The 13,465-nt window shown below is 36.3% G+C and overlaps 1 protein-coding gene across 1 annotated transcript in view; it reads right to left on the reverse strand.

Moving 5' to 3' along the window:
* The window catches only part of GNAI1 (G protein subunit alpha i1), a 112,822-nt gene that overhangs the window by 23,560 nt on the left and 75,797 nt on the right, over positions 1-13,465 (reverse strand). The window contains exons 6-7 of the mRNA XM_061165153.1: positions 7,744-7,873; positions 6,539-6,692 (exon numbers count right to left, since the gene is read on the reverse strand). Coding sequence (XP_061021136.1) covers positions 6,539-6,692; positions 7,744-7,873 — 284 coding nt within the window. The remainder of the gene's footprint in view (positions 1-6,538; positions 6,693-7,743; positions 7,874-13,465) is intronic.

The raw sequence follows: 13,465 nt of genomic DNA on the forward strand, positions 1-13,465 counted from the left end.
CACCACCCAAGAGCCAGTAAGTTTCAGAGCAAGACATACCACGCAAATTCACCAGCAACGCAGGAACATAGCCCTGAGCGTCAACATACAGGCTGCCCAAAGTCACACCTAACACACAGACCCATCTCAAAACTCATTACTGGGCACTCCATTCACTCCAGAGAGAAGAAATCCAGTTCCACGCACCAGAACACCAATGCAAGCTTCCCTAACCAGGAAACCTTGACAAGCAAATCGTCCAACCCCACCCACTGGGTGAAACCTCCACAATAAAAAGGAACCACAGACCTCCAGAATACAGAAAGCCCACTCCAGACACAGCAATCTAAACAAGATGAAAAGGCAGAGAAACACCCAACAGGTAAAGGAACATGAAAAATGCCCACCAAGTCAAGCAAAAGAGGGGGAGATAGGGAATCTACCTGAAAAAGAATTTAGAATAATGATAATAAAAATGATCCAAAATCTTGAAAACAAAATAGAATTACAGATAAATAGCCTGGAGACAAAGATTGAGAAGATGCAAGAAATGTTTAATAAGGACCTAGAAGAAATAAAAAAGAGTCAATTAAAAATGACTAATGCAATGAATGAGATCAAAAACACTTTGGAGGGAACCAAGAGTAGAATAACGGAGACGGAAGATAGGATAAGTGAGGTAGAAGATAAAATGGTGGAAATAAATGAAGCAGAGAGGAAAAAAGAAAACAGAATCAAAAGAAATGAGGACAAACTCAGGCACCTTTGGGACAATGTGAAATGCCCCACATTCGAATCATAGGAGTCCCAGAAGAAGAAGACAGAACGAAAGGCCATGAGAAAATACTCGAGGAGATAATAGCTGAAAACTTCCCTAAAATGGGGAAGGAAATAGCCACCCAAGGCCAAGAAACCCAGAGAGTCCCAAACAGGATAAACCCAAGGCAAAACACCCCAAGACACACATTAATCAAATTAACAAAGATCAAACACAAACAACAAATATTAAAAGCAGCAAGGGAGAAACAACAAATAACACACAAGGGGATTCCCATAAGGATAATAGCTGATCTATCAATAGAAACCCTCCAGGCCAGAAGGGAATGGCAGCACATACTTCAAGTGATGAAAGAGAATAACGTACAACCTAGATTACTGTACCCAGCAAGGATCTCATTCAGATATGAAGGAGAATTCAAAAACTTTACAGACAAGCAAAAGCTGAGAGAATTCAGCACCACCAAACCAGCTCTTCAACAAATGCTAAAGGATCTTCTCTAGACAGGAAACACAGAAAGGTCGTATAAACGTGAACCCAAAACAACAAAATAAATGGCAACGGGACCATATCTATCAATAATTACCTTAAATGTAAATGGGGTGAATGCCCCAACCAAAAGATAAAGACTGGCTGAATGGATACAAAAACCAAGACCCCTATATATGCTGTTTACAAGAGACCCACCTCAAAACAAGGGACACATACAGACTAAAAGTGAAGGGCTGGAAAATAATATTTCACGCAAACGGAGACCAAAAGAAAACAGGAGTCGCAATACTCATATCAGATAAAATAGACTTTCAAATAAAGGCTGTGAAAAGAGACAAAGAAGGACACTACATAATGATCAAAGGATCAATCCAAGAAGAAGATATAACAATTATAAATATATATGCACCCAACATAGGAGCACCTCAATATGTAAGGCAAACGCTAATGAGTATGAAAGAGGAAATTAATAGTAACACAATAATAGTGGGAGACTTTAATACCCCACTCACAACTATGGATAGATCAACTAAACAGAAAATTAACAAGGAAACACAAACCTTAAATGACACAATGGACCAGCTAGACCTAATTGATATCTATAGGACATTTCACCCCAAAACAATCAATTTCACCTTTTTCTCAAGTGCACATGGAACCTTCTCCAGAAAAGATCACATCCTGGGCCATAAATCTAGTCTTGGTAAATTCAAAAATATTGAAATCATTCCAGTCATCTTTTCTGACCACAGTGCAGTAAGATTAGATCTCAATTACAAGAAAAAAATTATTAAAAATTCAAACATACGGAGGCTAAATAACATGCTTCTGAATAACCAACAAATCATAGAAGAAATCAAAAAAGAAATCAAAATATGCATAGAAATGAATGAAAATGAAAACACAACAACCCAAAACCTATGGGACACTGTAAAAGCAGTGCTAAGGGGAAGGTTCATAGCATTACAGGCTTACATCAAGAAACAAGAAAAAAGTCAAATAAATAACCTAACTCTACACCTAAAGCAACTAGAGAAGGAAGAAATGAAGAACCCCAGGGTTAGTAGAAGGAAAGAAATCTTAAAAATTAGGGCAGAAATAAATGCAAAAGAAACTAAAGAGACCATAGCAAAAATCAACAAAGCTAAAAGCTGGTTTCTTGAAAAAATAAACAAAATTGACAAACCTTAGCAAGACTCGTTAAGAAACAAAGGGAGAAGAACCAAATTAACAAAATTAGAAATGAAGATGGAGAGATCACAACAGACAGCACTGAAATACAAAGGATCATAAGAGACTACTACCAGCAGCTCTATGCCAATAAAATGAACAACTTGGAAGAACTGGAAAAATTCTTAGAAAAGTATAACTTTCCAAAACTGAACCAGAAAGAAATAGAGGATCTTAACAGACCCATCACAAGCAAGGAAATCAAAACTGTAATCAGAAATCTTCCAGCAAACAAAAGCCCAGGACCAGATGGCTTCACAGCTGAATTCTACCAAAAATTTAGAGAAGAGCTAACACCTATCTTACTCAAACTCTTCCAGAAAATTGCAGAAGAAGGTAAGCTTCCAAACTCATTCTATGAGGCCACCATCACCCTAATTCCAAAACCAGACAAAGATGCCACAAAAAAAGAAAACTACAGGCCAATATCACTGATGAACATAGATGCAAAAGTCCTTAACAAAATGCTAGCAAACAGAATCCAACAACATATTTAAAAAATCATACACCATGACCAAGTGGGCTTTATCCCAGGAATGCAAGGATTCTTTAATATCTGCAAATCAATCAATGTAATACACCACATTAACAAATTGAAAGATAAAAACCATATGATTATCTCAATAGATGCAGAGAAAGCCTTTGACAAAATTCAACACTCATTTATGATTAAAACTCTCCAGAAAGCAGGAATAGAAGGAACATACCTCAACACAATAAAAGCTGTATATGACAAACCCACAGCAAGCATTACCCTCAATGGTGAAAAATTGAAAGCATTTCCCCTGAAATGAAAAACAAGACAAGGGTGCCCACTCTCACCACTACTATTCAACATAGTTTTGGAAGTTTTCGCCACAGCAATCAGAGCAGAAAAAGAAGTAAGAGGAATCCAGATAGGAAAAGAAGAAGTGAAACTCTCGCTGTTTGCAGATGACATGATCCTCTACCTAGAAAACCCTAAAGACTCTACCAGAAAATTAACTAGAACTAATCAACGAATATAGTAAAGTTGCAGGATATAAAATTAACACACAGAAATCCCTTGCATTCCTATACACTAACAATGAGAAAACAGAAAGAGAAATTAAGGAAACAATACCATTCACCATTGCAACAAAAAGAATAAAATACTTAGGAGTATATCTACCTAAAGAAACAAAAGACCTATACATAGAAAACTATAAAACACTGATGAAAGAAATCAAAGAGGACACAAACAGATGGAGAAACATACCTTGTTCATGGATTGGAAGAATCAATATTGTCAAAATGGCTATTCTACCCAAAGCAATCTATAGATTCAATGCAATCTCTATCAAGCTACCAGTGGTATTTTTCACAGATCTAGAACAAATGATTTCATAATTTGTAAGGAAATAGAAAAAACCTCTAATAGCCAAAGTAATCTTGAGAAAGAAGAATGGAACTGGAGGAATCAACCTGCCTGACTTCAGGCTCTACTACAAAGCCACAGTCATCAAGACAGTATGGTACTGGCACAAAGACAGAAATATAGATCAATGGAACAGAACAGAAAGCCCAGAGATAAATCCACAGACCTATGGACACCTTATCTTTGACAAAGGAGGCAAGGATATACAATGGAAAAAAGACAACCTCTTTAACAAGTGGTGCTGGGAAAACTGGTCAACCACTTGTAAAAGAATGAAACTAGAACACTCTCTAACACCATACACAAAAAGAAACTCAAAATGGATTAAAGATCTAAATGTAAGACCAGAGACTATAACACTCCTAGAGGAGAACATAGGCAAAACACTCTCCAACATAGTTCATAGCAGGATCCTCTATGACCCACCTCCCAGAATATTGGAAAGAAAAGCAAAACTAAACAAATGGGACCTAATGAAACTTAAAAGCTTTTGCACAACAAAGGAAACTATAAGCAAGGTGAAAAGACAGCCCTCAGATTGGGAGAAAATAATAGCAAATGAAGCAACAGACAAAGGATTAATCTCAAAAATATACAAGCAACTCCTGCAGCTCAATTCCAGAAAAATAAATGACCCAATCAAAAAATGGGCCAAAGAACTAAACAGACATTTCTCCAAAGAAGACATACAGATGGCTAACAAACACATGAAAAGATGCTCAACATCACTCATTATTAGAGAAATGCAAATCAAAACCACAACAAGGTACCATTACACGCCAGTCAGGATGGCTGCTATCCAAAAGTCTACAAGCAATAAATGCTGGAGAGGGTGTGGAGAAAAGGGAACCCTCTTACACTGTTGGTGGGAATGCAAACTAGTACAGTCACTATGGAGAACAGTGTGGAGATTTCTTAAAAAACTGGAAATAGAACTGACATATGACCCAGCAATACCACTTCTGGGCATACACACTGAGGAAATCAGATCTGAAAGAGACATGTGCACCCCAATGTTCATCGCAGCACTGTTTATAATAGCCAGGACATGGAAACAACCTAGATGCCCATCAGAAGACGAATGGATAAGGAAGCTGTGGCACATATACACCATGGAATATTACTCAGCCATTAAAAAGAATTCATTTGAATCTGTTCTAATGAGATGGATGAAACTGGAGCCCATTATACAGAGTGAATTAAGCCAGAAAGATAAAGAACAATACAGTATACTAACACATATATATGGAATTTAGAAAGATGGTAATGATAACCCTATATGCAAAACAGAAAAAGAGACACAGATGTAGAGAACAGACTTTGGGACTCTGTGGGAGAAGGCGAGGGTGGGATGTTTCGAGAGAACAGTATCGAAACATGTATATTATCTATGGTGAAACAGATCACCAGCCCAGGTTGGATACATGAGACAAGTGCTCGGGCCTGGTGCACTGGGAAGACCCAGAGGGATCGGGTAGAGAGGGAGGTGGGAGGGGGGATCGGGATGGGGAATACATGTAACTCCATGGCTGATTCATGTCAATGTATGACAAAACCCACTACAATATTGTAAAGTAATTAGCCTCCAACTAATAAAAATAAATGAAAAAAAAAAGAATATAATTAAATGTATTCTGGCTGTTAATGTTCTGGATGCAGCAGGGGCAGTGGACCTGGGTCTGGATTGGGACTCTTGTTTCACTCCTCCCAGTGCTCTCACCTGTTAGTGGGATACAAAAGCATCCATAGCACACGGCTGTTTTAACACTGCCCGTGGAAAGACAATAAATATTCATACAATTTACTCAATACAAAACTAAAATTTTGTAAGAAAAAAGTTCTTAAGATAATTAGGATGGATCAAGGGTTGTTACTATTCTGTCATGTTCGACTCTTTGTGGAGGGGGGCGAGGGGTGAGTATTTGTGCTCCTTGTGCCCACTTCCAGCAGTAGCCAGGGAAGTGTTCCAAAGAACTAAAGCAGTGTTTTTGCCCAACTTTTGATTTCACAGATGGAGTACTGAGACTTAGGAAAATTAACTGCCTCATTCAAGATCAAAGAGCAAATTATGGGAAAGCCAGGACTGAATCTCAGGTTTCCTTTTCTCAAAGCAGACCGTTTTCCACAGCAGTAAAATTGAAGTAGCATTAAGGTCTCATTACCAAAGCCTAGATTTCTTGTGAACCCTTCCCCCGTTCCCCTGAGCAGTTAGCTAACTCAGACTCCTTTCTAATCTTCCCCCCCTTACAATTACTTACTGTTCATTTTCCTCTGTAGTCACATGCTGCACTGTTGTTGTATCATGTTTCCTTAGGAGTACCTCTGTCTTAGAGATTAGTCAGTGAACAGAGACATATCTTATTTATTGTGCATCACACAATACCTGACCTAAGATCTGTTAACTGCATGAACAAATCAGTATCTTACATTTACAAAGACTTGGGGTCACCACAGAAAATTATCTAACAGCTTTTCCATAAAATGAATGTTATTTTTAATCATCCACACCTCAAGGAGCTACCTGGGCTTGAATGCAGTTTGCTAAATAATTTTGCTTACAGGTTAAGAACTACTAAGCCAAGAGATTCAAATCAACAACTGAAATCTTGGCTTAGGGGAACTTTCACTTAGAAATCTACGAGTTGACAAAGAAAGTAAAATACCTGCATATTCTGGATAGCATATAGTGAGAGGGCTCTTCTTGATTTTTTCTTCAAAGAGATCCTTCTTGTTCAGAAAAAGTATAATAGATGTATCTGTAAACCATTTGTTGTTACATATGCTGTCGAATAACTTCATGCTTTCATGCATTCGGTTCTGTAATAGAATACAGCCAGTGTGTCAGAAGGGCAAAGATTCTGAGAAATATTACTTTTAAAAAATAATGAGTGTGTGCGAAAAAAAGTGTGGCAGTACAATAGAGCTTAGTCAGCCGAAAAATAGATAACCTATCACAAAAATGCACTTCTGCCATTTAGGAACAAGCACACGTGATGATCTTAGGCGAGATGAATATCTGCATCACTCATTACCCTTTTGCGTTCATCCAGCACTCGCTGAGTGCCCGCAGCGTGTCACTGTACTGCAGGAGCTTGTGATCTAGAAATGCCAAGTGCAGACATCTCAGAGGGGACCTCATCATTACAGAGTGAACTGAAGTTTCCATTAAAAGGTAAGTAGAGGTTTTTAAAGATTAATGAACTGAAAAAGCTGAAACACAATTAGACCAATACCCTTTATAATAGTGTATGAGGGAAGGAAACCTCCAATTCCTGTTTCCTGCCCTTCTGGTATTTGTGGTTTCAAAAAGGGCACTGATATATTATAGAATGCCAGGAGGACAGAAATGAATGTTGTATGTTACACCTACTGAACAGTAACTGTATACAGCTTATCTTAAAAAAAAAAAAGAAACTGACATTTATAGCTCTTCTATTTAAAAATATTTCCCCCAGATTAATGGTACACTGAAACACATGTGACAATTACATGACAGCAGCAAAGTATAATATAGCTCAGGGATTACTAAGCAGGCAGAAGTAAGAAATATAAGCCTTGGACTATAACAGAGCTAACTTTATTTTTAATCAGTATGTAGATACCAGATCACAGAAATGCCTAAACATCTAGGGTTGAAGTGAGATGAACTCTGTCTTCTCCTTTTTATGAGGATACATCATAAAAAGTATGCTTCTTTGCATACTAAGAGGGAAATGTACCAAATAGAAAAGTTAGAGAAAAGTGCCTGAACTTTCACATTATTCAGGCATTAGCAAGAATTTCTCAAGACTTTTTCTTAGAAAAATTCTTGGCAACAATTCCAACTCTTCTTATTCCATGTTCAATCTTTAAAAGAGGTTCTACTTGCCATTTCTTCATCTTCAGCTAGAACCAGGTCATAGTCACTCAGCGCCACACAGAAGATGATGGCGGTCACTCCTTCGAAGCAGTGAATCCATTTCTTCCGCTCAGATCTCTGTCCCCCCACATCAAACATTCTGTAAGAGGAGAAATGAGTTTGACATCACCCTGAATGCTCAGACACAGCAAGGAGTTCTATAAAAAAATAAACAAAAAAGCTCCAAATCGCATGGAGAATGTGGGATGGAAGGTAAGGAGAAAAGGACTTTAAGGGAGAAAAAGTCTGCTAGAAGGGAAGGTCTCTCACAATAAAACCAAAATACCTTAATGAATTTGGGTATTTTTTTTTTTTAAACATATGAGACCACATTAGAACAAGAACATTAAAACACACAAATGAAGGGGCTGAACTATGTGTGAACAGAGAAGCCACAGGAAGCATCTAGAGAATGCAGAGATAATAGAATATATTCAATTCACCAGAGTCACAGAACATTAGAGGCAGAGAACATGGTCCCCTTGTCCAACTACAAAATGTTTTCTCTGTGAAGCAATATAGCAGGACTTAAATGTAAAGGAGAAACCATTAGAGGTAAGAAAGGTGTCATATTTAAAGCAAGTCATATTTAAATAGGGGCAAACAGGCTGCCTAAATAAAAAAATAAAACCATGGTACAGAAAAAAAGAGAGATGAGATAAATGGGTGGCCTATTGAATAGTGTGAATACTAGGAGTGAAAAAACCACTACTAGTTTTTACATGATATGCAATAGGAGACCATTCAAAGTTGCTGTACAAGGTAGTAACACAAACAATATAATGATGTTTTCTGCTTTTTCCTCTAAGAGTGTAAGTTAAGCAAAAGTTGAAATTCACATAGATTATGTTATGCAATCTAGAAATGGCTGCTTACATAATGGAAACACTATGCGAACTGGTACATTTTAAAAGAGTCCATTTATCTAGATACTGCACTAATTAAAATAGTCCCTATTTAATTCTCAGGCAAAACGAATTTTCCCAGTAGAGTAGCATTGGCCTATAAACCAAATCCAAGTGCATCAGATTTGTACTCAATATAAAAGTAACAATACTAGTTACTTTTATCATCATTTAAATGGTATTTTTCTATTAGTCTAGCTAGTAAATTGTTCATTAAGTTTAAGTATGCTATATAACAAAATGATTCTACTACACACTAAATTAAAATGGGTAAGATGTGAAAAGGACAGCTGGTAATGAAGATCAAACAAAATAAAAGAAATTAAAATGATTACCCATCTGCTAAACTGCCAAGGAATACAATTTGAAGACTGTGTTACCAAAAAGATAATATATTTTAGCTAACTTCTCTGATCACATGTCATATATCACTCCATGTGAAATAACAACAGAACCCTCCCTCTCCCACATTTTCCCTCTGTTGATGGTTGGTTTATGTATCAATTTGGCTAGGCTATCATATGCAGTTACTTAATCAAACACTAATTTCGGTGCTGCTGTGAAGGTATTTTATTGTTATGGTTAGTATCTATAATCAGTTGATTTTCACTAAAGGAATTTATCCTTGATAATGTGGGCAGACCTCATCTATTGAGTTGAAAGGCCTTTAGGGCAAAAGCTGAAGTTTCTCAGAAGAAAACAATCTGCCTCAATACTGCAAAATGAATGTCTACCTGAGCCCGCTGTCCTGCACTGCAAACCAACACCCACTGTCAGGTAAGCCGGCTCCTTGAAATAAACAGACTCTACAGGTTGTTTCCTCTGAGAACCCTGACACGTCTTTAGTACCCAGATTTGGGTAATGCAGTAAAACAAATACTCCTGTGGATGTGGCTTTGGAAGTGGGTAGTAGAGAAAGGTTGGAAGAATTTTGAATAATTTGACAGAAAAAGTCCAGAATACCTTGAAATACAGTTGGTTAGAAATACAGATATTAAAAGTGATTTTGATGAGAATTAGATTTTTCTTTTTTAGCCTTCAGGAAGAGCATAATCCTGCTAACAAACTAATTTTTAACTTCTAGCTTCAAGTACTATCAGAGAATAACTTTCTGTTGTTTTATGCCACAAATTTGTGGTCATTTGTTACAGAAGCTTTAGGGAGCTAGCTAGTATATGCCATCTTGCTTTTCTTATCATAGCAATTACCACCCCCTGAGTACTAAATATGTATTTCATTTCCTCTCATCCCCCAACCCTACAATGATGTACAGACAAAGACTTTGTTTTGGCCTCCACTGGACAAACAAATGTACTGCATAAGTATTTGTTGAATGAAATAATGAACTGTGTCTACAGAGTATTTTAAAACACTTTTAAGCAGTACTAGACTAGTTTTTACCAATGCTATTTTTCACAGAACTAGAGCTAAAAAACTTTAAAATTTATATGGAAACACAAAAGATCCCAAATAGCCAAAGTAACCTTGAGAAAGAAAAATGAGGCTGGCGGAGTCAGAGTTTCTGACTTCAGACTATACTACAAAGCTTCAGTAATCAAAATACCATGATAGAATGATACTGGGATAAGAACAGAAATACAGATCAAGGGACTAGGTCAGAAAGCCCAGCAATAAACTCAAATACCTACAGTCAGTTAATCTAAGACAAAGGAGGCAAGAAAATACAATGGAGAAAGTGGCGCTGGGAAAACTGGACAGCTACATGTAAAAAGAGTGAAATTAGAGCATTCTCTAATATCATATACAAAATTAAACTCAAAATGGATCAATAATAGACTAGTTTTACCATGTTAAAGAGACAGACCTTCCAGTTATGCTCTGGGAATGTTAAATATAAAAGAGCTTTAAGTTGATAAGTAGTATGAATACAAAAACAATCTCTTCAATTTAATTTGTGAATGAATGACGGTCATTCATTATTGATCATAAGTGACCCTATGGACTATAGCCTGTCAGGCTTCTCTGTCCATGGGATTCTCCAGGCAAGGATTCTGAAGTGGACAGACATTCCGTTCCCCAGAGGATCTTCCCAACCCAGGGATCAAACCTGGATCCCCTGCATTGCAGGTGGATTCTTTACCATCTGAGCCACCAGTGAAGCCTAGCATAAACAAAGAACCTTTAAGCTGGTGCTTCTCAGACATTATGTGTAATGTTGATGCTGCTGATTTGCAGACCGGACTTTGAGAATCACTGGCCTAACTCAAGGAGCAAAAATGACTAAGAACCAATACGACAAAGGATCAGACTGTACACAGAGCATTATTCATTGTTTTACACATATATTAAAATTATCTTCAAATTCTGAATTTCTATTTAATCCAAAACAAAGATTATACTATGTTCTTCATATGAAGAGACTGTTGACTAGTATTAAACAGGGAGTGCAATTGAGCTTTCTTAGATTTCTTTCTTTAGGGGAGCAGAGGGAGGGAGGGAAAATGGAAGGGAATGTATTGAAGATCCTGAACTGTGCTGACTTACTCTCAAGACTGTTACCTGATATCACTGTGACCAAGACTGGGACAATGCTAATTGACTATACAGGAATACTACCCCATAAATGACTTTCCACCCCAAAACCAACTGCACATTTACATTACTATAGAAAAGGAATAGAAACATATTACAATGATAAAGCATCCCTTCTATTAGAAAATTCTATTTTCAGCAAAAATATAACAAAATACCAATAAAACTGTTGATTCTTTAAAGCAAAATAATCCTCTAGACACTGTCCATAAACGCCTGGTCACAGTGGTGACAGTGTATATTCTTAAGTTACAATGCTTTGTTGCCTCATTTTAAATTTGTTAATTCCCATACCACAAAACAAGTGAAACTAAAATTTTGTATCAGCAGTTAAAAAACTGGACAATGAATTTATACCACACAACACACAAAATAATAAAACACACTCAGGAGTATCCAGTAGAATTGTTCTAAGCACATTTTTGTCTTCATTTTTCTGAGACTCTCTTAAATATATAAAAAGCATACTTGGAACCATATGTTAGCAATGATAGTAATTTAACAATTCAAATCCAAAATAAGACAAAGTTTGTTTAAGTTCCTGACAGCCCTATGTTTAAGTCAGCAAGTGAAAACAGTAACTAAAAACATCCTGCCAAACTTTACGTCACCCAAGAAAACTAAATAGAGCAAGGTAAGTGGACTTCCTGGAAGGATCATGATAACAGACAACCTACCTGATGTTGAAATGACAACTTCGGGAAATCTAGGCTGGAAGTGATGCATATGATCTGGAAGTAAATATTTATAGTGCATCTACCCAAGAACGTGACTGAATTTGACACCGATTGCCTGAAGCACCAAATAATTGACGTAATATTTACCTTTGCCATTTCCCATCATTTACAGAGCTGTCACCTCTGTTTCCTTTTACAGATAATAACCCATTTTATGTACAAACCTCTGACATTGGGCAAGATTGGAACATCAATTAAGAATCTTAAACACGTTTGCCCTTACCTAACAAGGGCAGGTACAGAATCCTTGTTTGGTAACCTTAACCCCAAGCACTTTTCCCTCAGATTTCACAGTTAGAACAAAGTGATGATCTGAACATAATTTAAGATTGCTACCAAATATGGTGGTAAAACAAGGTTAAAAAAAAAAATGCAATAAACCTTACAAGCCAAACACTGAACTTCCTTATACTTAAAATCATTTCATAATTTTTAAATAAATTCAGCAATAGTAATCAAGTAAGACAAATCAGATGATTTAAAATAATGCTATTTTAATATTCCTGAGTTTGGTTATGTAATATTCTACAAATAGTAAGCAAACTAAAAGAAGGCAAATGATTTCAGTAAATAAAAGATAATATCAGCAGGGAGAGGAGAAAAAAAATTACAAGCAAATGCAAAACAGTACCATACTATAGTACCAAAAGTTACATGCTCAGATAAACTAATTATGATCTGTATCTCTATTTAAGAAAGCAAGGCAGTGTTTGTTTCTCAGAGGGAAGCTGCCATGGAAAACTGAAATTAAATTTTAATTTCCTGGAAAACTCAATTACATGAATCACTGAATGTGGGATAATGTAGTGATGAATGCTAGTAAGAAATGTATTATATTTAAAATACTTATGGAGAGACTCAGAGGTATAGTTGCATACTTAGCTGTGGTCCCCACAGTGTGTAATACTGAGGTTCTTTGAGGTGAACTGACGAATATTTGTTTTTATCTCTGACTAGAAACCTCTTTTTATGATAGCTTCAGAAATTCTAATTTATTATCATACTGTTTCAGAGCACTGAAATTAACTGGAGCAAAATTCAGCAGTTTTTCTCACATTTTGTTTTTCTTTTTTTACTAAGTAACAATTTTCAAAGTTCAATCCTGAACTTCCCTGACCTTGGTTCATTATAAAATGAGCGAACAAGACAAAATGAACTTCAGGATCCCTTTCATTCTATAGGCTACCATTCAATACTTCTCTGTTCAGACCTCAATAAGTTATAGTACACTGTAAATTAAATGAACATTTTTCATCATGAAATAGTAGAAATGTAAGTGTGAGTAAAAATCTTTGTGAAAAATTTTAAAAAGGTAGCTTTTAAAAACATTTCCACAAATCAGCATATATTCTATTAGTAAAACCTAAAAATAGATGGCAATACTTTTCCAAAATATACAGTATTAGAGCAGTAGTTTCTATTTAAAAATAAAAACCAAATCTATTTTTATTTAAGCCACTGTGAAAAATACAGGCAAAAGAAATCTGCATGGTTACT

The sequence above is a fragment of the Dama dama genome, chromosome 18 (genome assembly GCF_033118175.1).
Source record: "Dama dama isolate Ldn47 chromosome 18, ASM3311817v1, whole genome shotgun sequence".
Classification (NCBI taxonomy): domain Eukaryota; kingdom Metazoa; phylum Chordata; class Mammalia; order Artiodactyla; family Cervidae; genus Dama; species Dama dama.